The sequence below is a fragment of the Scomber japonicus genome, chromosome 10, assembly GCF_027409825.1.
Source record: "Scomber japonicus isolate fScoJap1 chromosome 10, fScoJap1.pri, whole genome shotgun sequence".
NCBI classification, from domain to species: domain Eukaryota; kingdom Metazoa; phylum Chordata; class Actinopteri; order Scombriformes; family Scombridae; genus Scomber; species Scomber japonicus.
In genome coordinates this window covers 34,275,648-34,303,147 of record NC_070587.1, presented here as the reverse complement: position 1 = coordinate 34,303,147, position 27,500 = coordinate 34,275,648, and the positions used below count along the sequence as shown (strand labels likewise).

At 42.9% G+C, this 27,500-nt stretch overlaps 2 protein-coding genes across 2 annotated transcripts in view; one reads left to right on the top strand and one right to left on the bottom strand.

The window, feature by feature from the left end:
* The window catches only part of LOC128366625 (sodium bicarbonate cotransporter 3-like), a 54,570-nt gene that overhangs the window by 18,304 nt on the left and 8,766 nt on the right, over positions 1-27,500 (top strand). The window contains exons 2-14 of the mRNA XM_053327361.1: positions 851-932; positions 1,671-1,938; positions 2,463-2,623; positions 3,202-3,390; positions 8,815-8,921; positions 14,100-14,257; positions 14,346-14,433; positions 15,839-15,985; positions 16,144-16,247; positions 16,774-16,948; positions 17,685-17,818; positions 24,326-24,571; positions 26,737-26,842. Coding sequence (XP_053183336.1) covers positions 851-932; positions 1,671-1,938; positions 2,463-2,623; positions 3,202-3,390; positions 8,815-8,921; positions 14,100-14,257; positions 14,346-14,433; positions 15,839-15,985; positions 16,144-16,247; positions 16,774-16,948; positions 17,685-17,818; positions 24,326-24,571; positions 26,737-26,842 — 1,965 coding nt within the window. The remainder of the gene's footprint in view (positions 1-850; positions 933-1,670; positions 1,939-2,462; positions 2,624-3,201; positions 3,391-8,814; positions 8,922-14,099; positions 14,258-14,345; positions 14,434-15,838; positions 15,986-16,143; positions 16,248-16,773; positions 16,949-17,684; positions 17,819-24,325; positions 24,572-26,736; positions 26,843-27,500) is intronic.
* Positions 19,929-21,982, bottom strand: LOC128366616 (complement C1q-like protein 4). Its single transcript, XM_053327351.1, has 4 exons — positions 21,819-21,982; positions 21,681-21,731; positions 21,334-21,462; positions 19,929-20,390 (listed from the first exon to the last, which is right to left on the bottom strand). The coding sequence occupies exons 1-4, from the start codon at positions 21,952-21,954 to the stop codon at positions 20,107-20,109; spliced, it is 600 nt and encodes a 199-aa protein (XP_053183326.1). The 5' UTR covers positions 21,955-21,982; the 3' UTR covers positions 19,929-20,106.

Genomic DNA, 27,500 nt, shown 5'->3' with positions numbered 1-27,500 from the left:
AGCGCTCTGTGTGTGTGTGTGTGTGTGTGTGTGTAGAAACACTCTCCAGTCTGTTCGTCCTGATGTTTTATTTTCTAACTAAAATCCAAACGTTGTGAGCTTTATGAACAGAGAGAGGCGATATTGATCACATGACGTTTAAACAGATAAACTGATTATTGTTTATTGATCGTGAGAAGCAGGAAGCTGTTTACACTTGACATCACACCAACAACAGTGGAGATGTGTTAGCACTTCCTGTTTGACGTCAGAGGACAGTTTGAGCCAAAAGAATAACCGACATGATTGATGATGATGATGATGATGATGATGATGATGATGATGGTGTCTGAATGCATGGATTTGATAGGCTGATTAGCAGTCTGTGAGTTTCTGAATGCCGCTCCACTTTTACCGTAATACCTGTAGAAGCTGCACCTGTTAGAATAGAAACACTTACAGGTGTGGGTTTATTAGTGACTTCTGATTTAAGGTGTCGACTGAAATAAATCAATAATACCCAGCAGTCTGGAAACATCTCCTATCAGAAGATGCCTGTAATTGATCCTTTTTGCACCTAGACGTAGGAAATATATCGGCCTTCAAAATAAAAGACCCAAAACTAAAGGGTACAGGACAGGAAGTGAAAAGGGGAACAGATCGTATTCAGAGTTATTTACTGTCAACACAAGCTGGAAACACTGAATATTAGTGTGTGTGTGTGTGTGTGTGTGTGTGTGTGTGTGTGTGTGTGTGTGTGTGTGTGTGTGTCAGCTGATCAATGAATAAATATTAGCTTTAGTGTGTGTGACAGCTGCTTACTATCAAATTAAAAGCGTGTTATCTGACTGGCTGTTTGTTTGTGCTGCAGGGGAACGATGACGAGGCGGTGCTGGACCGAGGGAAGACCAGCTCCACCCTCTACACTAACTTTGAGAAGGAAGAGCTGGAGAGTGAGTCAACACACACACACACACACACACACACACACACACACACACACACACATATATATACACACACACTGTTTTACTGTATTTACAGTCAAAACAGGAAGTAGCAAAGATGATTCCGCCCGTATTATTCATTTTCCCACATGAGTAAGTTAAGCAGGACAATCAGACATCATTATTATAGTAGTAGTAGTAGTAGTAGTAGTAGTAGTAGTAGTAGTAGTAGTAGTAGTAATAATAATAATAATGTATTATTATGTATTTTTTATGGATTCTTTTATTATTGTCTGTCTTTGTACAAACGTTTCAAATGAATGTAATTATTCATGTGGCCCTAAAATACATTCTGAGCTTAAATTGAGAGTGATGTCATGTTTCCTCTGAGTGATGATGTCATGTTTCCTCTGAGTGATGATGTCATGTTCCTGCTGTGACTGTTTCCTCTGAGCGATGTCGTGTTTCCTCTGAGTGATGTCATGTTCCTGCTGTGTTTCCTCTGAGTGATGTCATGTTCCTGCTGTGACTGTTTCCTCTGAGTGATGATGTCATGTTTCCTCTGAGTGATGATGTCATGTTTCCTCTGAGTGATGATGTCATGTTTCCTCTGAGTGATGTCATGTTTCCTCTGAGTGATGTCATGTTGCTGCTGTGTTTCTTCTGAGTGATGTCATGCTTCCTCTGAGTGATGTCATGCTTCCTCTGAGTGATGTCATGATCCTGCTGTGTTTCCTGCGTCAGGTCACCGAGCCGTGTACGTCGGCGTGCACGTCCCTCTGGGTCGTCAGAGCCGGCGGCGGCACCGTCACCGTGGACACCGGCATCACCGCAAGCGACGGGACCGCTGCGACCGGGACGAGTCGCCCACGGATACGCCGTCTCAGAGAGTCCAGTTCATCCTGGGGACGGAGGACGACGACGAGGAGCACATTCCTCACGATCTGTTCACTGAGCTGGACGAGCTAGCCTTCAGAGACGGAGACATGCAGGAGTGGAAGGAGACGGCCAGGCGAGGACACGATCACTATTACGCCATGTTTTAGTTTAACTGCTTCCTGTAAAGAAGGGTTTGAGTTTATAAATACATCAAAACATCAAGAACATGAATCAGAACTCATTTTGTTAAAATAGGAAGGAAGGAAAGGGGGATAGAAAAGAAAAGAGGGCAGCAAGGAAGGAAGGAAAAGAGGGAGGGAAGGAAGGAAGGAAGGGAAACAGGAAGGAAGGAAGGAAGGAAGGGAAATAAGACAAGAAGGAAGGAAGGATGAAAGGAAAAGAAAGGAGGAAGGAAGGGGAATAAGACAAGAAGGAAGGAAGGAAGGAAGGAAGGAAGGGAAATAAGACAGGAAGGAAGGACAGATGGAAAAGAAGGAAGGAAGAAAGGGGGATAAGAAAGAAAAGTAGCAAGTAGTTTAAAACACACATTTACTGCAAAGCTTTCAGTTAGTTTCAGACTTTCATCTCTTCATATTGGGACTGATTTTAACTCCAGTGTATAAATAATGTTCTATATGATGTTTTTGTGGCGTTCAGGTGGCTGAAGTTTGAGGAGGACGTGGAGGACGGCGGCGAGCGTTGGAGTAAACCGTACGTGGCCACGTTGTCTCTTCACAGCCTGTTTGAGCTGCGGTCCTGCATCATGAACGGCACCGTGCTGCTAGACATGAGAGCCAACTCCATCGATGAGATCGCAGGTCTGCTACACTTCACTCTCTGTTTCTACATCATCCTTTAAATATATAAGTCTCTGTTAAAGGGCAACAGGGAGGGAGGGAGGGAGGGAGGAAGGGAGGGAGGAAGGAAGGGAAAAGGGATAGGAAGGAAAAGTGGGAAGGAAAGAGGGAAGGAAGGAAATTACGACAGGAAGGAGGGAAGGAAGGAAGGAAAATGAAGGAAGGGAAGAGGGATGAAGGAAGGAAACAAAAGAGGGAAGGAAGAAAGTAGTGAAAGAAAAGTGGGAAGGAAGGAAGGGGGGAGGAAGGAAGGAAGGAACAAGAGAAAAGAGGGAAGGCAGGAATGAAATAGGGAGGGAAGGAAAGAAGGAAAGAGAGAGGGAAGGAATTAAATAGGGAGGGAAGGAAGGAAAGAGTGAAGGAAGGAAGGAAGGAAAGAAGAAAGGAAAGACAGCTGGAAGGAAAGAGTGAAGGAAGGAAGGAAAGAGGGAAGGAAGTAAGGAAGGACAGCTGGAAGTAGTAAAGTGCTGCTAAATACCAACAAAGTGCTTAAAGGTGATAAGAGCTGAAGTGTCGGATGTTCCCTGAATGCACCACAGACATGGTGATTGACAGCATGCTGGCGTCGGGTCAGATGGAGGAGGAGGTTCAGGAGAAGGTTCGGGAGGCGATGCTGAGGCGTCATCACCACCAGAACGAGAAGAAGCTTAGCAACCGCATCCCACTGGTCCGATCCTTCGCCGACATCGGCAAGAAACACTCCGACCCTCATCTACTGGAACGCAACGGTGAGTACTAGTACCTCTAACTGTAGTACTAGTACCTCTAACTGTAGTACTAGTACCTCTAACTGTACTACAGTAAGCACTAGTACCTCAAACTGTACTACAGTAAAGTACTAGTACCTCTAACTGTAGTACTAGTACCTCTAACTGTACTACAGTAAAGTACTAGTACCTGTAATTGTACTACGGTAAAGTACTAGTACCTCTAATTGTACTGCAGTGCTGATTGGTGCATGGCATGGTGTCGGCATGGTAACGGAACATGAAGAACCTGCTGAGTCTCTGATTAATAACCAGAGTTTAATATCTTAGTGAAGCAGAGAGCATGTGTGTGTGTGTGTGTGTGTGTGTGTGTGTGTGTGTGTGTGTGTGTGTGCATCTATTTGTGTGTGTGTCTGTGTGTGTGTGTATCTGAGTGTGCGTGTAAAATCTCAGTGCACCCGGAAGTTGTTTCAATGTAACAGGAAGGCACCGCCATCTTTTCAAAATAAAATCAGGGCGAATGATTAATAAGATTTATGAGCAGGTGATGTGCCTCGTGTGTGTGTGTGTGTGTGTGTGTGTGTGTGTGTGTGTGTGTGTGTGTGTGTGTAAAATGTCAGTCTTGGACAGCTACTTCTGGTTTAGCCACGGTGTCTAAATAGACATAAATCATTGCATATTGTAGATTATAAAGCGAAGTATAGAAGGTTTCATGTGACGTGTGCAATCAATATCTCTCTCCACAGGTTTTGGGATGTTGAACTAAATTATTAAATAAATTATTAATTGTGCGTATGGTTGCCTAGATACACAATCATACAATCTGTCACTACAAGGCACATCACCTGCTCATAAATCTTATTAATCATTCACCCTGCCTGATTTTATTTTGAAAAGATGGCGGTGCCTTCCTGTTACATTGAAACAACTTCCGGGCGCACTGAGATTTTACACGCACACTCAGATACACACACACACACAGTAGCCTATATCCCGCTGCCACATCATGTCAATGTGTGTGTGCACGTTTTCAACGTGTGTGTGCACATTGTCAATGTGCGTGTGTGCACGTTTTCTATGTGTGTGCACGTTTTCAGTGTGTGTGCACATATTTCAATGTTTTCACCCTAAACGGCCTCCCATACCTTCCTGCATGTTTGACAGTTAACAATCTTAAAGGGCGCGTTCACATTTTTTTCAGGTCTGTATGAAATATGTGAACTGCTCCTTTAAATTTTGGTAAAATATTTAATTTATTAACAAGTGTTTTGCATCGTGGTGAATATACATACGCACACACACACGCACACACACACACACACACACACACACACACACACACACTGAGACACACACACACACATACACACACACACACAGACAGAGATACACACACACACACAGTGACACACACACACACACACACACACACACACAGTGACACACACACACACACACACAGTGACACACACACACACACACACAGACAGAGACACACACACACACACACACACAGACAGAGACACACACACACACACAGACAGAGATACACACACACTGAGACACACACACACACTGAGACAGACACACACACACACACTGTGTATATTATAGATTTAAATCTGTTGCTGTTTCAGTTCAGACTTTAAAAAGTTTCTCTTCAAACTCATTCTTCTTTTTCTTTTTCTTTCTTTTCTTCCTTATTTTCCCTCCGTTTGTTTGTTTCTTTCTTTCTTTCTTTCCTCATCTTCCTCCTCCTTTTCTTTCTTCCTTTCTCTCCCTCCTTGTTCTTTCTTCATTCTCTTTTTTTTCTCTTCTCTCCTTCCTCCTCTTCCTCTTCCTCTTCCTCTTCCTCCTCCTCTTCAGACCAGGGTCTGTCCTCCTCTCATCCCTCTCTCTTCCGTCGCTCCCCCGCTCTGTCCCGCCACCTTTCGGAGCCCCCTCCCCACCGCCCCCCCTCCTCCCCCCCACCGCCCCTCCTCCCCCCGCCTCCTCGCCGTTCCCTCCTCCAGCGTCACACGGCGCTGCTCCGCCCCGATGGTGCTGGGGGGGGCAGCCACACCCCCCCCTCTGCTGGAGGAGGAGGAGGAAGAGGAGGAGGAGGAGGAGGAGATGATGAAGGACTCCTCCTGTCTGGATCAGAGCGACTCAGGCAAATATGCGTCTGCATGTCGATCGACTAAAAACCCGAAAGATTCACGATGAGATGAAATTAGAGTTTCTATCAGTGGTGTCAAACATGAGGCACGTGGGCCAGAACAGGACCGCCAAGGAGCCCAATCCGGCCCACTTTCCCTCCTGTCTTCTTTTTCTTCCTTTCTTGCTTCCTTCCCTCTATGTTTCCCTCTTTCCCTCCTCCCTTCCTTCCTCACTCTCTCTCCTTCCTTCCTTCCTTCCTTGGGAGGAAGGGAACATATGTTATGTTCTTCCTCCCAGGGAGGAAGGGAGGAAGCAAAAGAAGACAGGAAGGAAAGTGGGCCGGATTGGACACCTTAACAGGCCGGTTCTGGCCCACGGGCCGCATGTTTGACACCCCTGATTTATAATATTAATGAAACTGAGAAACGTTCAGAAATGATTTTGTCCCGTGGTGAATCTTTGGTGACATCACAACATGGCCGCCGTGTTGGCTGCAGACTAACGGAGGAACACTGACAGTATTCCTGCTCTAACTTTAACTGCTGCTACGTTTGCTTCTGCTTCTTTTCTTTCTGTCTTTGTCTTTCTTCTACTTCTGCTCTCACTTCAAGGACCAAAGATAATAAACTTTGTCTTAACTAAACAATAACTGATTGATGAAGCTTGATGTCTGCATGAGACACTGACAAAGATAAGCTCCAGAGTAAAAGGTTTTCTACCTTACCAGAGAGGGTCACATATCTTCAGTGAGCATTTGAATCATCCATTCTGACGGGCAGGAAGGCACATTGCTATGCCTGCCTGTCATATCTAGTAGCTGTGTTAACTGTTAGCCCTGCATTGGGATTATGCTAACACAGCTATCATACACATCTTTTATGTTGCAGCTAGTCAGTAACACTGTAGGCTGATTTAACAGATCTCCTGATTTATGTTCAAATCAGAAGAGATTATTGAGTCACCCCTACACTGTGTCAAAGTCATTTTCATTCAAGGGCCCTTAGAAGGGAGGGAGGAAGGAAGGAAGGAAGGAAGGTAAGATGGAAGGAAGAAAAGTAGGTAGGAAGATCAGATGGAAGGAAGGTAGGTAGGAAAGGAGGAAGGAAGGAAGGTAGGTAAGATGGAAGGAAGGAAGGTAGGAAGAACGAAAGGAAGGAAGGGAGGAAGCTAGGAAGGAAAGATGGGAGGGAGGAAGGAAAGATGGAAGGAAGGGAGGGAGGAAGCTAGGAAGGAAAGATGGAAGGGAGGAAGGGATGAAGGAAGCTAGGAAGGAAGGGAGGGAGGAAGCTAGGAAGGAAAGATGGAAGGGAGGAAGCTAGAAAAGGAAAGAAGGGAGGGAGGAAGCTAGGAAGGAAAGATGAAAGGAAGGAAGGTAGGAAGGAAAGATGGAAGGAAGGAAGGAAGGGAGAGAGCGGAAGCTAGGAAGGAAAGATGGAAGGAAGGGAGGAAGCTAGGAAGAAAAGATGGAAGGAAGGGAAGGAAGCTTGGAAGGGAGGAAGCTAGGAAGGAAAGACGAAAGGAAGGAAGGAAGACGAGTTCACTGTAAAACCTGTGAACTCGTCCTTTAAGTCTCACTGAGAGTTTAGATGTGGGTTAAAGGTCAAAGGTCAGAGTCACACGTGTGTGTTTCTCACTGTGACATTTAACATCAGGTTCAGATATACAGCGTGTAACAGGACACCAGGGTGTGTGTGTGTGTGTGTGTGTGTGTGTGTGTGTGTGTGTGTGTCCTCTGCTGATCTTCAACCTGAGAAACACACAGGAGCAGTCATGTGGGATGAATCAGCCTCGTCAGCAGCAGAAAATCAGCTGCTGAATCAGGACAGATTAGAGCAGGGGTGTCAAACATGTGGCCCGTGGGCCAGAACCGGGCCCGCCAAGAAGTCCAATCCGGCCCAGTTTCCTTCTTCCTTTCTTCCTTCCTTCTGGTCTTCTTTTCCTTCCTTCCCTTCCATCTATCTTACCTTCCTTCCTTCCTACCTTCCTTCCTTCCTTCCTTCCTCCCTTCCTTCCTGTCTTCTCTTCTCTTCCTTCCATCTGTCCTTCCTCCCTTTCTTCCTTCCATCTTTCCTTTCCTTCCTGTATTCTCTTCCTTCTCCTCCCTCTTTTCCTTCCTTCCTTCCATCTTTTTAATGGTCCGGCCCACATGAGATCAAATTGGGCTGTATGTGACCCTTGAATGAAAATTAGTTTGACACCTCTGGATTTGTGTGTGTGTGTGTGTGTGTGTGTGTGTGTGTGTGTGTGTGTGTGTGTGTGTGTGTGTGACAAAATGAGCTGCTGTAGTTTCTGTTTGATGTCAGTGTGATGAAGGTGATCATGTGAATTGTAACTTCAATGGATAACTGCAGAGATACAAGTATTGTGTGACGTTGTTGGTTATTTAAAGTAAAATAAAAAGGAGAAAAGCTTTCAGATGTTTCTATATTATGTATTTATGTACTAAACCTGAACTGTGAATGACTTCCTAATAAAACTAAAATAAAGGGGAGAAGTCTAAATTCTCAATTTAACACATTTATTATGCCTGTACTTTAGATTAATGTGACCAACAGTTTAGAGATGGAAGGAAGGAAGGAAGGAAGGAAGGAAGGTAGGTAAGATGGGAGGAAGGAAGGAAGGAAGGAAGGAAGGAAGGAATGTAGGTAAGATGGGAGGAAGGAAGGAAGGAAGGTAGGTAAGATGGAAGGAAGGAAGGGAGGATGGAAGGGAGGAAGGAAGGAAGGAAGAAAGGTAAAATGGAAGGAAGGTAGGTGAGATGGAAAGTAGGAAGGTAGGTAAGATGGAAGGAAGGAAGGTAGGTAAGAAGGTAGGAAGGAAGGAAGGATGGAAGGGAGGAAGGAAGGAAGGAAGAAAGGTATGTAAGATGGAAGGGAGGAAGGATGGAAGGAAGAAAGGAAGGAAGCGAGGAAGGAAGGAAGAAAGGTAGGTAAGATGGAAGGGAGGAAAGATGGAAGGTAGGTAAGATGGAAGGAAGAAAGGAAGGAAGGTAGGTAAGATGGTAGGTAGGAAGGAAGGGAGGTAGGAAGGATGGAAGAAAGGTAGGTAAGATGGAAGGAAGAAAGGAAGGTAGGTAAGATAGAAGGAAGGAAGGAAAGATGGAAGGAAGGAAGGAAAGTAGGTAAGATGGAAGGAAGGAAAGGAGGAAGGGAGTAAAGAAAGATGGGGAAGTTTCCCTCAGATCTAGTCTTCATACAGTGTTCATGTTTAAAGACTTGGTATGACATCACTTCCTCTTCCTCTGTGAGCAGGCCAGTAAAGGGTTAGGGTTAGACTTGGTATGACATCACTTCCTCCTGTGAGCAGGTCTGCTGGCGTCCCCTCAGTCGGCTCCTGGGAACCTGGACAGTAAGAACAACGAGGCTCGTATGAACGGAGGCAGCAGAGAGAACAGCACGGTGGACTTCAGCAAGGTGACCACACACACACACACACACACACACACACACACACACACACACACACACACACACACACACACACACACACACACACACACACACACACACACACACACACACACACACACTCACACCTTCCATTCCTTCAGCTTCACCTTTAAAAGCTTTCACTCAGCATCCAGATGTTCTTTTCCTCCCTTCCTTCCTTCCTTCCTTCCTTCCTCCTTTCCTTCCCTATTTCTTACCTTCCTTCCTCCTTTCCTTCCTTCCTTCCTTCCTCTCTCTCTCCCTTTCTTCCATCTCTCTTTCCTTCCTTCCTTCCTTCCTTCCTTCCTTCCTTCCTTCCTTCCATCTTACCTACCTTCTTTCCTCCCTCCCTTCCATCTTTCCTCCCTTCCTTCCATCCATCCTTCCTACCTTTCTTCCTTACATCCTTCCTCCCTTTCTTCCTTCCATCTTTCCTCCCTTCCTTCCTTCCTTCCTCCCATCTTACCTACCTTCCTTCCTTCCATCTTATCTGTCTTTTTTTTTATTCCATCCTTCCTTCCTTCCCTTTTTCTTTCCTGTCCTCTTTTCCTTTCTTCCTTCTTTCTGTGTTTATGTCCTTCCTTCCTTCCTTCCTTCCTTCCTTCCTTCCTTCCTTCCTTCCTTCCTTCCTTCTCTCTTTCTACTGGTCCGGCCCACATCAGATCAAATTAGCTCTTGAATGAAGATGAGTTTGATCAGGCTCAGTGCTCCATCTAGTGGTTGAAATGAGCAGGAGCATTTCATTTTGAAATGTGTGCATGAGAAGATGAAAAATTAAGATCTGAACAATTGATTCTTTTTATTTCTAAACTAAATAAAGAAGCTGCATTTTGTACTTTATTCTTTAATTAATATAAGCAAAAATACGGTAATACTGTCCTCTTGTTTTACACGTTATTAAAGTGAATATCTTTGAGTTTTAGAGGAAAGAACCTGTGAAGTAGTAGTTGAAGTGTCTTTTATTAAAACACTGAACCTTCATTGACTCTTCGTGTGAGACAGGAAGTGTTTATTCTGGAGGATGAACGGTTTGTTTCTCAGCAGGACTGTGACTGCGTTTGTTTGCTGCGAGCGGCCGGCAGAAAGCCCGCTGTAAGTCTGCTCTCACCTGTCAATCACCGGCCGTCCACCAATCAGTGGCGTTGTGTTGTGACTCGTGACTCGTGATTCGTCCGTGTGCATGGACCGTGATCAGCCGTGATGTTCCCGTGTTTGATGTGAAAATGTTTCATTCATCGTCATTTCATGTTAATATTATTCATGCATTCATTCTTTATACTTTACATCTTCATTCATGCAGTATTAGAGTGATGTAGTATGCAGTATTACAGTAAAAGTACTGCAGTATTATAGTGATGTAGTATGCAGTATTACAGTAAAAGTACTGCAGTATTAGAGTGATGTAGTATGCAGTATTACAGTAAAAGTACTGCAGTATTATAGTGATGTAGTATGCAGTATTACAGTAAAAGTACTGCAGTATTATAGTGATGTAGTATGCAGTATTACAGTAAAAGTACTGCAGTATTATAGTGATGTAGTATGCAGTATTACAGTAAAAGTACTGCAGTATTATAGTGATGTAGTATGCAGTATTACAGTAAAAGTACTGCAGTATTATAGTGATGTAGTATGCAGTATTACAGTAAAAGTACTGCAGTATTATAGTGATGTAGTATGTAGTATTACAGTAAAAGTACTGCAGTATTATAGTGATGTAGTATGCAGTATTACAGTAAAAGTACTGCAGTATTATAGTGATGTAGTATGCAGTATTACAGTAAAAGTACTGCAGTATTATAGTGATGTAGTATGCAGTATTACAGTAAAAGTACTGCAGTATTATGAGTGATGTAGTATGCAGTATTACAGTAAAAGTACTGCAGTATTATAGTGATGTAGTATGTAGTATTACAGTAAAAGTACTGCAGTATTATGAGTGATGTAGTATGCAGTATTACAGTAAAAGTACTGCAGTATTAGAGTGATGTAGTATGCAGTATTACAGTAAAAGTACTGCAGTATTATAGTGAGGTAGTATGCAGTATTACAGTAAAAGTACTGCAGTATTATAGTGATGTAGTATGCAGTATTACAGTAAAAGTACTGCAGTATTATAGTGATGTAGTATGCAGTATTACAGTAAAAGTACTGCAGTATTATGAGTGATGTAGTATGCAGTATTACAGTAAAAGTACTGCAGTATTATAGTGATGTAGTATGCAGTATTACAGTAAAAGTACTGCAGTATTATAGTGATGTAATATGCAGTATTACAGTAAAAGTACTGCAGTATTACGAGTGATGTAGTATGCAGTATTACAGTAAAAGTACTGCAGTATTATAGTGATGTAGTATGTAGTATTACAGTAAAAGTACTGCAGTATTATGAGTGATGTAGTATGCAGTATTACAGTAAAAGTACTGCAGTATTATAGTGATGTAGTATGCAGTATTACAGTAAAAGTACTGCAGTATTATGAGTGATGTAGTATGCAGTATTACAGTAAAAGTACTGCAGTATTATGAGTGATGTAGTATGCAGTATTACAGTAAGTATTACAGTAAAAGTACTGCAGTATTATAGTGATGTAGTATGCAGTATTACAGTAAAAGTACTGCAGTATTAGAGTGATGTAGTATGCAGTATTACAGTAAAAGTACTGCAGTATTATAGTGAGGTAGTATGCAGTATTACAGTAAAAGTACTGCAGTATTATAGTGATGTAATATGCAGTATTACAGTAAAAGTACTGCAGTATTATAGTGATGTAGTATGCAGTATTACAGTAAAAGTACTGCAGTATTAGAGTGATGTAGTATGCAGTATTACAGTAAAAGTACTGCAGTATTATAGTGAGGTAGTATGCAGTATTACAGTAAAAGTACTGCAGTATTATAGTGATGTAATATGCAGTATTACAGTAAAAGTACTGCAGTATTAGAGTGATGTAGTATGCAGTATTACAGTAAAAGTACTGCAGTATTATGAGTGATGTAGTATGCAGTATTACAGTAAAAGTACTGCAGTATTATAGTGATGTAGTATGCAGTATTACAGTAAAAGTACTGCAGTATTATGAGTGATGTAGTATGCAGTATTACAGTAAAAGTACTGCAGTATTATAGTGATGTAGTATGCAGTATTACAGTAAAAGTACTGCAGTATTATGAGTGATGTAGTATGCAGTATTACAGTAAAAGTACTGCAGTATTATAGTGATGTAGTATGTAGTATTACAGTAAAAGTACTGCAGTATTACAGTAAAAGTACTGCAGTATTATAGTGATGTAGTATGCAGTATTACAGTAAAAGTACTGCAGTATTATAGTGAGGTAGTATGCAGTATTACAATAAAAGTACTGCAGTATTATGAGTGATGTAGTATGCAGTATTACAGTAAAAGTACTGCAGTATTATAGTGATGTAGTATGCAGTATTACAGTAAAAGTACTGCAGTATTATAGTGATGTAGTATGCAGTATTACAGTAAAAGTACTGCAGTATTATAGTGATGTAGTATGCAGTATTACAGTAAAAGTACTGCAGTATTATGAGTGATGTAGTATGCAGTATTACAGTAAAAGTACTGCAGTATTATAGTGATGTAGTATGCAGTATTACAGTAAAAGTACTGCAGTATTATGAGTGATGTAGTATGCAGTATTACAGTAAAAGTACTGCAGTATTAGAGTGATGTAGTATGCTGTATTACAGTAAAAGTACTGCAGTATTAGAGTGATGTAGTATGCAGTATTACAGTAAAAGTACTGCAGTATTAGAGTGATGTAGTATGCAGTATTACAGTAAAAGTACTGCAGTATTAGAGTGATGTAGTATGCAGTATTACAGTAAAAGTACTGCAGTATTAGAGTGATGTAGTATGCAGTATTACAGTAAAAGTACTGCAGTATTAGAGTGATGTAGTATGCAGTATTACAGTAAAAGTACTGCAGTATTAGAGTGATGTAGTATGCAGTATTACAGTAAAAGTACTGCAGTATTATGAGTGATGTAGTATGCAGTATTACAGTAAAAGTACTGCAGTATTATGAGTGATGTAGTATGCAGTATTACAGTAAAAGTACTGCAGTATTATGAGTGATGTAGTATGCAGTATTACAGTAAAAGTACTGCAGTATTAGAGTGATGTAGTATACAGTATTACAGTAAAAGTACTGCAGTATTATGAGTGATGTAGTATGCAGTATTACAGTAAAAGTACTGCAGTATTATGAGTGATGTAGTATGCAGTATTACAGTAAAAGTACTGCAGTATTATGAGTGATGTAGTATGCAGTATTACAGTAAAAGTACTGCAGTATTACAGTAAAAGTACTGCAGTATTATAGTGATGTAGTGTGCAGTATTACAGTAAAAGTACTGCAGTATTAGAGTGATGTAGTATGCAGTATTACAGTAAAAGTACTGCAGTATTATAGTGATGTAGTATAAAACAAAACATCAGATTTTTAACATGAGGGGAACAATAACTTCCTGTCTCCTCTGACTGTGAGTCAGCGTTGCTTTTGTTGCTCTGACCTTGACTTACAGCTGACCTCACAGTACAGAGGCGGATGGGAGGAGGGGGGGGGGTGAAGAGCCGTCACAGCAGCTTTTTGTCCATGTGAAGCCACCGTAGCTCAACTCTGCTCCACATATTTCACACCTGACAACATTATCCTTTACTTTCTGGAAGCTTTTAAACCACGCTGGACGAGTCAAAGTAGCCGAGAGCAGCAGTAACAACTCACTCTGTGTCTACTTCAACACAAGGTGGAGATGCTTTACAGAAGCTTAGAGCTCCTCCTAGTGGCTCAAAGCAGTCGTTAATGAACCTTTCACCATAGACTACACAGCTCAATGATTCATTAGAGTTTGTGAAAAAAGCGAGGAAGAAAAGATGGAAGGAAGGAAGCTAGGAAGGAAAGATGGAAGGGAGGAAGCTAGGAAGGAAAGATGGAAGGGAGGAAGCTAGGAAGGAAAGATGGAAGGAAGGAAGCTAGGAAGGAAAGAAGGAAGGAAGCTAGGAAGGAAACAACCTGCTGCTGATACCTGATGAGCAGAGGAGGAGGACACACTCAGCGCCATCTAGAGACTGCAGTGTTCATCATTGTGTGTGTGTGTGTGTGTGTGTGTGTGTGTGTGTGTGTGTGTTTCAGGTGGATATGAACTTCATGAAGAAGATTCCTCCTGGTGCTGAAGCCTCCAACGTCCTGGTGGGTGAAGTCGACTTCCTGGAGCGGCCGATCATCGCCTTCATTCGTCTCGCCCCCGCTGTGCTGCTGACTGGCCTCACCGAGGTCCCCGTGCCCACCAGGTACCCCCCCCACACACACACACACACACACACACACACACACACACACTGTAACAGGAGGTTTCTGACTCTCTTCCTGTCCCTGCAGGTTCCTCTTCTTGCTGCTCGGTCCGATAGGAAAAGGTCCACAGTACCACGAGATTGGACGCTCCATCGCCACTCTGATGACGGACGAGGTGAGACTCCTTACCTTGTAGCGGGTTCAACCGTGTTTAGTCATGTGGGCTGCCAGTCAGAGTCAAGTCTAACAAATAATAAGTAATAAAATGAAAGGTTAAATCATGCAAAACAATGGCCAGCTAACAATTACGTAGGTTGAAACCAAATCAAGCAGTCAGTTCAGTTGAGCTTCCAGCAGTGTATTATATTCATAAAATACCCACAATCCCCAGTGTGACAGATATGAGTGTGTGTGTGTGTAGGAGTCCCCAAAGTTCAATGTTCCAAGAGAGTTCGATCCACACCGGTAAAAAGTCTGTTCCAGACCCACAAACCCAACACAAACCAGTCCAATCCAGTTTACACTCAATCCTAACCCCAAACAGTCAACTCAAAGAAAACATATATTAACCCTCCTGTTGTGTTCGAGTCAAGGAAGGAAGAGAGGAAGAAGGAAGGAAAGGAGGGAGTAAAGGAAAGAAGGAAGGGAGGGAGTAAAGGAAAGAAGGCAGGGAGGGAGGCAGGAAGGAGAGAGAGGAAGGAAGGAAAGAAAATAAGGAAGGGAGGAAGGAAGGACGGAGGAAAGAAGTAAGGAAGGAAGGAAGGTAGGAGGAAGGGAGGAAAGACAGAAGAAGGAAAGAAAGAGAGAAGGAGAGAGGAAAGACAGATGGAAGGAAGGACAATTTGACCCGGGAGGACGACAGGAAGGTTAAATATCAGTGTCTATGCTCAGTTCACAGTTCAAGCATGATATTCCTAACATTCAGACCAGGTATTCAGGGTACTGTTAACGGTCAGTTAGGCAGCGCTGGGAAAACCTGCGTCTCTCTCATCTATCTGTAAACTTCCCTCTGGGTTCAGTGTTGCTGTCTTTCTGATTGGCTGATTGGTTGATTGAGGAAACATGAATGAATGAACTTCCTAAAAGGAGTAATGATGCAATCCTGGGGGCGGTCGCTACAAACTTCCTGTTAAACATTGATATTAACCCAGCCAGCATGTCCATGTGGGCCCATAAGGGTTTAAATTTAGGCTGCAATACGGTTCCATGGTGACCCCACCTGTGTTTGCCCATATGGGTTTCAGGTAGGTCCCACATGGGTGAGACTCATGTAGCACATATGGGATCTAGTGGGATCAGAATGGACCTTAAATGGATGGGTTTATACCCGCTTACATCCCTTATGGGGCTCATACAGTCAGCCCATCTTACTGAAACCATGTGGGACCTGCAATATTTACCCAGTTCAAGCCCACCCAGTACCCACATAGCCCACGTTCAACCCATGTAGAATAGAAGAGTCTTTTATGTGGTGTAGCATCTCTGCAGTACATTCGGGTCCCACATGGACCAGCTGACTGAGTCTCAACTGTTTCAACACCCACTTTACAAACCTCTGTGTGTCTCTCTCTCTCGTGTAGATTTTCCATGACGTTGCCTACAAAGCGAAGGACAGGAACGACCTGCTGTCTGGCATTGATGAGTTCTTGGATCAGGTGACTGTTCTCCCTCCAGGTGAATGGGACCCAAGCATCCGCATCGAACCTCCGAAGAGCGTCCCATCTCAGGTTAGACCGACCGAACCAGCACCAGGAGAAATGAAATGATACTAGTTACTCGTCTTTTTAAAGTTACATTACAACCAAAACTAAATTAAAGTCAGTATCCATGAAAAACAGCTGAAGTTAGATTTTGATGCTTGATGTTCTTCTGCTGGTCTCTACAGGAGAAGCGGAAGATGCCGTCGGCCCCGAACGGCAACGCTCACAGCTACGACTTCATCAAGGAGTCGGAGCATGAAACGGGACCAGAGCTGCAGAGAACGGGGAGGTGAGTCTGGTTTTATTGTGTCAAAGTGGACCCAACATCAAAGTTCTGCTTTTAATCCACTTTGAGAGAATATATTAGAGGATTATGGCAAAAATGTCTAAGTGGTGTAACCATAAAAACTTTGGAAGGAAGGAAGGAAGGAAGGGAGGAATGACAGAAGGAATGAAGGAAGGGAGGGAGGAAGGAAGGAAGGAAGGGAGGAAGGAATGAAGGAAGGGAGGGAGGGAGGAAGGAATAAAGGGAGGGAGGGAGGGAGGGAGGGAGGAAGGAAGGAAGGAATGAAGGGAGGGAGGGAGGGAGGGAGGGAGGGAGGAAGGAATGACAGAAGGAATGAAGGAAGGGAGGGAGGAAGGAATAAAGGAAGGGAGGGAGGAAGGAAGGAAGGGAGGGAGGGAGGAAGGCAGGAAAGAAGGAATGAAGGAAAGGAGGGAGGAAGGAAGGCAGGAGAATATATTAGAGGATGATGTCATGTAATGTAATCTCATAATGAATATATGAGTGACGGTGGGTCTCTGCTGTCTGTCAGGATTTTCGGTGGTCTGGTGAACGACGTGCGGAGGAAAGTTCCCTTCCTGTTGAGTGACATCAGAGACGCCGTCAGCCTGCAGTGTCTGGCGTCCGTCCTCTTCCTGTACTGTGCCTGCATGTCCCCCGTCATCACGTTCGGAGGCCTGCTGGGAGAGGCCACCAAAGGAAACATTGTAAGATTAGGGTCTAAGGCAGGGGTGGCAAACATGCGGCCCGCGGGCCAGAACCGGCCCGCCAAGGAGCCCAATCCTACCCACTTTCCTTCCTGTCTTCTTTTCCTTCCTGTCTTCTTTTCCTTCCTGTCTTCTTTTCCTTCCATCTTTCCATCCACCCTTTCTTTCCTTCCTTCCTTACTTCCATCTGTCCTTCCTTCCTTTCATCTTTCCTTACTGTCTTCTCTTGTCTTCCTTCCTTCCTCCGTCCTTCCTTCCCTTCCTTCTTTCCTTTCCTCCCTTCCTTCCTTTCCTCCCTTCCTTCCTTCCTCCCTCCTACTTTCCTTCCATCCTTCTTTTCCTTCCTCCTTTCCTCCCTCCCTCCTTCCTTCCTTCCTTCCTTCCTTCCTTCCTTCCTCCCTCCTTTTCTTCCTTCCTTCCTCCCTCCCTTCTTTCCTCTGTCCTTCTTTCCTCCCTTCCTTTTTTCCTCCCTCCCTCCCTCCTTCCTTCCTTCTTTCCTCCATTCACCCTCCTTTCCTTCTTCCCTTCTTTTCTTCCTTCCTTCCTTGATTCAGGAGGGTTAATGAGCAAAAGTGGATTAGGATTCGTCTCAAAGGCCTTCGCACTTCACACCATGCGCTATAGATCGTTAAAATAGAGCCTTTAATGTCTCTCTCTCTCTCTCTCTCTCTCTCTCTCTCTCTCTCTCTCTCTCTCTCTCTCCCTCTCTCTCTCTCTCTCTCTCTCTCTCTGACAGAGTGCCATAGAGTCTCTGTTTGGAGCGTCTCTGACCGGTGTAGCTTATTCTGTGTTTGCTGGTCAGCCTCTCACCATCCTGGGAAGCACCGGTCCAGTTCTGGTCTTTGAGAAGATCCTCTTCAAGTTCTGCACGTAAGTCAGGATCGGTCTCACTCTCTCTCTCTCTCTCTCTCTCTCTCTCTCTCTCTCTCTCTCTCTCTTTCTCTCTCTCTCTCCCTCTACCTCCCTCTCTCTCTCTTTCTCTGTATCTCCCCCTATCTCTCTCTCTCTCTCTCTCTCTGTCTCTCTCTCCCTCTCTATCTCTCTCTGTCTCTCTGTCTGTCTGTCTGTCTCTCTCTGTCTGTCTCTCTCTCTCCCTCACCCCCCCCCTCTCTGTGTCTCTCTGTCTCGCTCTCTCTCTCCCTCTGTCTCTGTCTCTCTCCCCCCTCTCTCCCTCTCCTTCTCTCTCCCCCAACTCTCCCTCTCTATCTCCCTGTCTCTGTCTCTCTCTCTCTCTCTCTCTCTCTCTGCCCCCCCCTTTCTCCCCCCCCCCCCCCTCTCTGTCTCTCTCTCTCCCTCTCTCTCTGTCTCTCTCTCTGTCTCTCAGCCCTCGTCCTCCTCGTCATCATCATCATCATCATCAGTGTGTGGTATTGAGGTGAAATGAGACTGAATCAGGCTTTTGTGTCACAGATTAACACGATTCTGGATCAGCTGTGTGCTCATTTTGTCTCAGGATTAAAAAAGCTTTTATTATTATTATTATTATTCTAGGTTATATCACACTTCTTGTTCTGTTCTCGTGTTTCAAAACCCAAATATTACCAGGAAAGTGCGTCAGAGGAGCTGTCATCATCATCATCATCATCATCATCATTATCTGCTGTTTCTGACGTTTTAATAGTTTTAATGGTTTTAATAGTTTTAATGGAGTCAATCAACAGAAAAAAAACTAAAAAACCTTTTTAAACTCCTTTTTGATCACATTATTATTTTACAATATTTGCTGAAAAAAATACTGAACCAATTTCCTTTTATGCTCTCATCATAAAAATCTCATATTTCCTCCCTGTAAAACAAAATAAGACGTTTCCTTATGAACCAACTAATTTGAACCAATAACATCATGACTTCCACAGAGATCAGATTAATTCGCCCACTTTTTGGCCAAGTCCACACGTACCAAAACCATCTTTTCCTTCTCCGTTCTCCCTGGCATCCTTTCAAGAATATTTGCGTACAAACGGATCCATCTCAACACGACTCAACACAATACTTCATATTCCAGCCTGTAGGCGGCGCTACATCTAACATCCTCAATCCTCAGTCTTTTCTGTTTAAGTGTGACTGTGTCATTTTAACAGCGTTACACAGACTGACTCTAACAGGCACAAACACAATAGTTACTCCATTGCAGCTGTTTCCCCGCTGTATGTTCAAACACACGGTGCGTTCAAGGACCCGTGGTGCGTTCAAAGACTGTGTGTTTAGGGCCCGGGGGAACGCGCGCAGCCTATTAAAGCCTTGGATGTACATCCATGGCTGAGGCTGTATCTGTTGCCTGTATGTTATCACAGTGGAAGGCTAAGCTCGAGGGGTGTGGCGATGACATCATCGAAACGCAGGTATGCGTCTTCACCATCCAAACGAACACTCAAGGGCTGCGTTTGTGAATATTTCCACTCTGGGACCAGGTTTCAGAAAGCTTCGTTTGGACGATCGGCCAAAACGATGCAAAACATCTGCGTTTAAACCAAAAGCGTCTCCGTGTGGATGACGGCCCCTTTAATGTCACAACACGACAGTTAAATACTCTCAATATACTGTTTTTTTTTTTATCTGGACTTTCCTTTTTTGTTCCAGCTTCTCAACTGTGAGGATTTGCAGCTTTTCTGTGACAGTAAACAGAATATTTTTAAACAGTCCACATTGTTTTAATATCTGGATGATTTTTTTCCCCATGCTGCATTAAAATCAAGTCACAACTCAGAAAACAGAAGTGTGGCTCAGTGTCCAGCAGAGGGCAGCAGAGAGCCGCCTGTACTGAATACAAAGCCGTTGGAGCTGTGAAAAATAAAAGTAATCAGTTCTGGGTTGCAACCATGGACAAAAAGGGAAATAATTATCATTTATGGAAAATGTATAAATGTATAAAGTTCCAGCTGGTCTTTTATTGTGAAATTCAAAGGCGAACAAAGACAGAAAATACACAAGTCCAGCTGGTCTTTTATTGTGAAATTCAAAGGCGAACAAAGACAGAAAATACACAAGTCCAGCTGGTCTTTTATTGTGAAATTCAAAGGAGAACAAAGACAGAAAATACACAAGTCCAGCTGGTCTTTTACTGTGAAATTCAAAGGAGAAAAATTACAGTTTTGGGTGGAATCAGTCGGTGCCGATTTCCTTTTGGATTTCTTTAGTTTTTTTGGACTTGTTGGCCCTCACATGGGGAAGAGCAGGAAGCCGGTGAAGGTGCTGTGGTGGTTGCTGTTGTCCCAGATCTGCGTGTTGTGCCACAGAACCATCTTGAGCTTGTCTCCTTGCTCCAGCAGCAGAGCGCCGCCGTTAGATGCGGTGTCACTGCCCTCGCCGGACGGCTGCTCGTGAGTGATCAGCTGGATCTCGTTGTTGTTCTTGTAGAGCACGGCGCTCATCGGGAAGTCGGTGGGACCGTTGGTGGTGAAGCGGACGTAGTAGACGCCACGAACTGGTGCTGTGAACTCGCCTGGAGGAAGGAATTCAGTTTCTAATGAAGTTACTGTGAGGCTTTAATAAAGACGACCGGTTCATAAGGTTCCTTCCTTCCATCTGTCCTTCCTTCCTTCCTTCCATCTGTTCTTCCTTCCTTCCTTCCTTCCTTCCTTCCCTGTTTCCAACTGTCTTTCCTTCCATCCTTCCTTTTTTCCATCTGTCCTTCCTTCCTTCCTTCCCTCTTTCAAACTGTCTTTCCTTCCTTCCTTCCTTCCCTCTTTCAAACTGTCTTTCCTTCCTTCCTTCCTTCCTTCTTTCCATCTGTCCTTCCTTCCTTCCCTGTTTCCAACTGTCCTTCCTTCCTTCCTTTTTTCCATCTGTCCTTACTTCCTTCCTTCTGTCTTTCTTTCTTCCCTCTTTCCATCTGTCCTTCCTTCCTTTTTTCCATGTCCTTCCTTCCTTCCCTCTTTCCAACTGTCCTTCCTTCCTTCCTTCCTTCTTTCCATCTGTCCTTCCTTCCTTCCCTGTTTCCAACTGTCCTTCCTTTCATCCTTTTTTCCATCTGTCCTTACTTCCTTCCTTCTGTCTTTCTTTCTTCCCTCTTTCCAACTGTCCTTCCTTCCTTCCTTCTCTTTCTTCCTTCCTCCCTTCCTTCCTTCCTCATATTGAATGAAGATGAGTTTAACCCTTTGTAGGCCTGCTCAGCTGTTTGGTAGAGGTCACTTTGTGTTTCATGGTATCTGCTCAAAAACTAAAACCTATTTAACTTGAGCGTCCACACTAATGATCTATAAGGTTTTATAAACAGCATGAACATAGAGCCGTTGATGCTGTACGTTACAGAGAGGAATGATTCAGTGTTGATCTGAGGTATTTCAGACACTAGTTAACTGAGCCGGCACACAGCTGTGGCAGCAACACACAGTATGAGCACAGATCTGAAGCCTAAATAGTAGTAAAGACAGTTGTTATCTCACCTGTCTCAGTGTTGTAAGCTTCGCCCACGTTGGTCAGAACTTCTCTGTAGACCAGATCCATGTTTCCTGTTGTCGTCTTCTGAAGGCCGTCTCCTCCCAGCGAGGCAGTGAACGCAACTTTAGGAGTTTCTGTTTGAACAAAACTCTCATGAAATACTATGAATCCAAAGTCATCTGAAATATCTGCATCTGTTACACATGTGTTAGGAAACAGGACATTAACCCTGCGTACTCTCCAAAGGTAAAGTCAGACTACAAAGACAAAACCATCCATTTTTCTTCAAATCTAGAAAGTCTAAAGTTAGTTTTGGTGCTTTCCTTCAGTCTGACTGTTTGAGATTTCTCACCTTTGAGTTTCTTCAGTTCTCCCTCAGCCGCATCCAGACGCTCAACCATCGCTGTAAATATGAAACATAAAAAAAAGAAACATTAAAAACAAACTAAACTTTGTCCCACATGTGGAGCAGCTGTGAGTGGAGCCTCACCTTGTTTCTCAGCCTTCAGCTCCTCCAGATCGCTCTGGACCTTTTTCAGCTCCGCCTCGACGTCGATCTGAGCCGAGCCAGAGCGGGCCAAGCAGGCCAGGGTTACCAGCAGCAGGACGGAGAGTTTCAGGGACATTGTGGCAGGATGAGACGAGGAGGACAGAGAGACCGCCGCTTCTTATAGAGACGAGCTGTGTGGTCTTTGGCTTCGGCTGATTTGTTTGCTGACTTTGTAAACTCATGTTGACTGAGGCCAGGATCCATGTTACAGGTCAGCAGGGAGACTCTGTCCTGCAGAGCTGCTGCATTTCAACTGTCTGTTTGTTTATTACACTGAACAACACGACACAAGGTGCTGCAGTGTTCGATTCACACAGAGCAGCATTCTGCAGCTTCAGCTGTTTCTCATCTTTGTGCTGAAACTCAACATTGGCTGGATTCAAGTGATGAAAAGTTACAAAATGATTCTCTGAACCCAAGGATGCTCAAACAAAACCGATCAAAACAAGACCACACAGAGGAGCACCAAGAGAAATGCTCAATGAAAAGAAAAGTTTTTAATTCTGGCTTTCAGAGTTTGGGAGCCGTGGCGCTGAAGTTCCTCCCAAGGTGGACAGTTTGGTGCGTGAGACGGTGAGGAGGTTGGAGGTTGGAGGTTGGAGGTTGGAGGATCTGAGAGACCGAGAGGCGGAGTAGGGAGTCAGGAGTTCTCTGAGGTAAACAGGAGTCAGGTTATGGAGGGATTTGACGGTGTGGAGTAGGATTTAGAATCTTATCTGGGACAAAACAGTGAGCCAGAGCAGCTGAGAGACGATGGAGGTGATGATGGATTCTGCCTGCTGAGTTCTGGACGTGCTTAAGTTTTTGGGTGGATTTTGCCGCGAGACCAATGAAAAGAGTTGGAGGGGATTGGGTGGAGGCGTGTGATGTTATGGAGGTGAAAGAAGGATGTCTTGGTGAGGGATTTAATGTGAGCATCAAAGGATGCCGAGGTTCCTGACTGGTGACTGCCGAAGTTCAGTTCAGTTCAGTTGAGAGCTTTATTGTCCCTCGAGGGGAAATTTGGTTTGCAGTGACAGTACAAAAAACAATTATGACGACCCCGCCCACGTTGAGGAGGAACCATAGTAATGGAAAAGGCTCCTGGAACCGAGTCAAGTCGAGCCTAGTAGAGCTAGAACTGTATAGTGGAAAAGCGCCAATAGTTTCAGACCAACCACAGACTTGGTTTGTTCAGCCTATTGGCATGATGAAAACAGGAAGCACCCTGATAGTGTTGCTATGGCAGCCGAGGTCAGAGATGTAGACAGAGTAGAGGTTACTATAGTTGGAGGCTGGATATTGCTGACTTTGAGGAATGGAGGACAAAGGAAGTGACACTGTTCTTGTCTGTAGACTGAACAGACTAAAGAGACTTCTGTGTGTTGCAGATGTGATGGATCATATTTAGACATTGTTTATTTATAGCTTTATCTGTTTGGCCTTGCTATATAAGACATTTCCTCACATGTGGCTGATCTCTGCAATTTAACAGCCATACCTTTTTTCAATCACTTCCTTATCTCATAATTAGATAACAGTGTTTACTTTACTGTTGCTGTATTACATCACAGAGCAACGGCACACAGTGTAGATTAAGCACAACAAATGTTACTTAAACAAGGGAAGGACAGTCGTCGTACTTTTTCGAGCTCACACAGTTAAGTTTCAGCCTACTGATGTCGTTCCACTCGAGACAAACCGGGGGCGTCCAGTATCTGATCGACCTGTCGGACCTTTATCTAGATTAAGCAAACAGTTGTACATCTTTGGACTGAGTTTAGGTTTTTTGCCCTCTGTCAGCCTCATCATAACCTTATTTGTATTTTCTTGCATTTTGTGACCCGATTTGACTGATTTCAGATGTTACATTTATTCAGGTTTTGTTCTCTCAGCTGTATTAAAATGTAAAACACACATAAACTATAGGTCATTCACTAAAAACTGTGGTTACTGATTCATTCACTTACTGATCATTCGGCTCTCTGATTAGTTATTGAGTTGGTTAGGAGCTCATATCTGAACAGACTGTAAATGATCAACTCAACTCAACTTTATTTATAAAGCCATTTAAAACAACCACAGCTGAAACAATGTGTCTTACATAAATAGATAAAACAACACATGAACGTAAAACAATTAACAGGAAATAAATACTAAGATAATTGTTTATTGTTTTTAAAACTAATTAAAAACAATAACTAAAACACAAACAAACCATAAAACACCAAAACAGGAGCAGAGTCTCAAGCTGGGTTGAAAGCCAAGGAATGAAAGCATTTGGCTCCAACACAGAGACTCTTCTGAGATTTCTGTTTTTAAAAACTGCATCAAAACGAGTGGATGTAACTTTCACAAATTCAATGATTGATCTGAAAACTAAATAAACCCTTTGTGTCCGCCATGAGTGAAAGAGAAGAAGCAGTAGAAAGCGTTTACTAACAGGCGACGCTGCTGTTCCTCCTCAGGGACTACGGCTTGTCCTACCTTTCCCTGAGGACTAGTATCGGCCTCTGGACCGCCTTCCTGTGCCTGGTGCTGGTCGCCACCGACGCCAGCTCACTGGTCTGCTACATCACCCGCTTCACCGAGGAAGCCTTCGCCGCGCTCATCTGCCTCATCTTCATCTACGAGGCGCTGGAGAAGCTGGTCCACCTCGGGGAGGATTATCCAATCAACATGCAGAACCAGCTGGACAACCTCACCTTCTACACGTGAGACACAGCTGAATGGACTATAAGTAGACCCCCCCCCCCCGATGTGTGGACTTACATTAGGATGGTTTCTATGCGTTACACACTACTACACAGTATTTATGAAGTACATGTATTTAAGACATAGGAAGCTTTTAACCCTTGTGTTGTCCTCCGGTCAAGGAAGGACAGAAGGAAGGAAGGAAAGGAGTAAGGATGAAAAGAGGAAGGAATTTAGGAGAGAAGGAAGGAAAGAAGGAAGGGAGGAAGGAAGGAAAGTAGTAAGGACTAAAAGAGGAACGAATTTAGGAGAGAAGGATGGAAGGAAGGCAGGAGTAAGGAGGGAGGAAAGGACGAAGCAAGGAAGGCAGGAGTAAGGAGGGAGGGAAGGAGGAAAGGAAGAAGGAAGGAAGGAAGGAAAGTAGTAAGGACGAAAAGGAATGGAAGGAAGGAGGGAGGGAGGGAGGGAGGGAAGGAAGGAAAGGAGTAGAGAGGGAGGGAGGAAAGGAGGAAGGAAGGAAGGAAAAATGAAAGAAAGAAGGAACAGTCAAAAGAGAGATGGGGTCAATTTGACCCGGGAGGACGACAGGAGGGTTAAATCCATCTGAACCTTTTGATGAAGTATAGAGTAATGATGTGTTGAGTGTTTCTCCACCTCACAGATAAAACACAGCTGGTGATTTAGACTGAAAATACATCTTTTATTTTAGGTTTTTCTCAGTTTCACAAAACTTACAAGGTTTCCTCATTGACTGTATTAATGTAAGGCTCAGTGCTAAATAAGATGATGAATTCATAAATGAGTTAAACTAGATTTAAAAGCAGCATCAGGTTTGTTAAAATGTACATTTAGTATTTTTGTTGGTTTTATATCATTTAAATGACATTTGCACCATTTTTTTACCAAAAGTAAGACTGAATGCTCCTGAAAATGTCAAATGGTGTAACCACAAAAGAATGATAGATATTACATATTTTATCCACCTAGGAAGAAAGATAGGAAGGATGCAAGGGAAGAAAGATAGGAAGGATGGAAGGAAAGAAAGAAGGAAGGATTGAAGGAAAGAAAGAAGGAAGGATGGAAGGAAAGAAAGAAGGAAGGAAGGAAAGAAAGAAAGAAAGAAAGAAAGAAAGAGGAGGAAAGATGAAGGTAAAGATAAAGGATGAAGAAGAGAAAGAAAGATCAAGAAGTAGGAAGAAAGGAAGGAAGAAGAGAGAGCAATAAGTTAGAGGAGAGAGAGAAAGAAAGAAAGAAACAGAGGTAACCACAGTAGAATGATTATTACATATTTTATCACCTAGAAAGAAAGATAAACCAGGAAGAAGAGAAAGACAGGAGGAAGAGGAGAAGGAAAGAAACAGAAAGAAAGATAAAGGACGAAAAGGAGAAAGAGAATAAGAAGTAGGAGGAAAGAAGGAAAGAGAAAGAAAGAAGGAAGGAAGGAAGGAAGAAAGAAAGAAAGAAAGAAAGAAAGCCGTATTCTATATTCCATTAGCTTTATTTAATATAAAAGTTATAATGTAAGATCATGCCAAACTAGTTGATATGCTGTTTTATTGACTATTTACTGTTTTTAAGCAACGTTCAATTATTTGGTACAAAGTTTTTATGGTTACACCACTTAGACATTTTTACCATAATCCTCTAATATATTCTCCTTCCTTCCAAAGTTTTTATGGTTACACCACTTAGACATTTTTACCATAATCCTCTAATATATTCTCCTTCCTTCCAAAGTTTTTATGGTTACACCACTTAGACATTTTTACCATAATCCTTTAATATATTCTCCTTCCTTCCAAAGTTTTTATGGTTACACCACTTAGACATTTTTACCATAATCCTCTAATATATTCTCCTTCCTTCCAAAGTTTTTATGGTTACACCACTTAGACATTTTTACCATAATCCTTTAATATATTCTCCTTCCTTCCAAAGTTTTTATGGTTACACCACTTAGACATTTTTACCATAATCCTCTAATACATTCTCTCTAAATGGATTAAAAGCAGAAATTTGATGCTGGGTCCACATAAAAAGAATGTATGAAGTTATTCATACGTTTATTTTCACATTTTAACCCTTTACATTTAAACTAGTTCAGGAGCCGAAGATATTTTGACTGTCAACAACGACTAAAGACATTTTAGTGTCTCCTTTGTGTTTATTTGTTGTTCTTTTTCAGGTGTCAGTGCTCTGAACCCGCCAACATCTCCGCTCAGACGCTGCAGAAGTGGAACCAAAGAGGCCTCAGTACAGAAAACATCTCATGGGAGCAGCTGGGTGTGACGGTCAGACATAAACCTTTACTCTCTCATACTGTTCATATTCTCTCCTCACAGTTTGTTCTCCTCATAAAAAGTGTTTCTACCAAACATTGAAGCACAGATGTGTTTAGAAAGCATCAATAGTCAATAATCTGAGTGATCAATAAATGTGATTAAAGCTTGATTCATGTTTCAGAGAGCAGAGAGACTAAACATCTCCTATCACACAATATCATGTCCTATTTTACCTCAGACATGAAAATAGAACATAGACATAATGATGGAAATGTATTTAATGTAAAGGTAAAATGAGCAGAGCTTTGTGGAAGTGTGGGGGTTTATTGTAGAACCATTAGAGCCATCAGTCTTCATCCTCATAACTACTATCTTATTAAAACTATTAACTATTCATTTCACTAAAACACATGGACATAGATACAGAGATAATCTGACCCAGAACAGCCTCAATGACAAACATTAGTAGCATCTATACTAAAGAAAAGAATATTTATCTTTATGCATTTTGGGCCACTTTAGGAAAAGGCATCAAATTTCAGAATAAAAGACTTTTATTTGTGGTGTTTTTACAAACTGTTAAATGTTAAAACAGGTCAAATTTAATCTGAACAGTGTTTAAGGGGTTAAGAAGAAATGAAATTATCTGATAGAGATCAACTGGTTG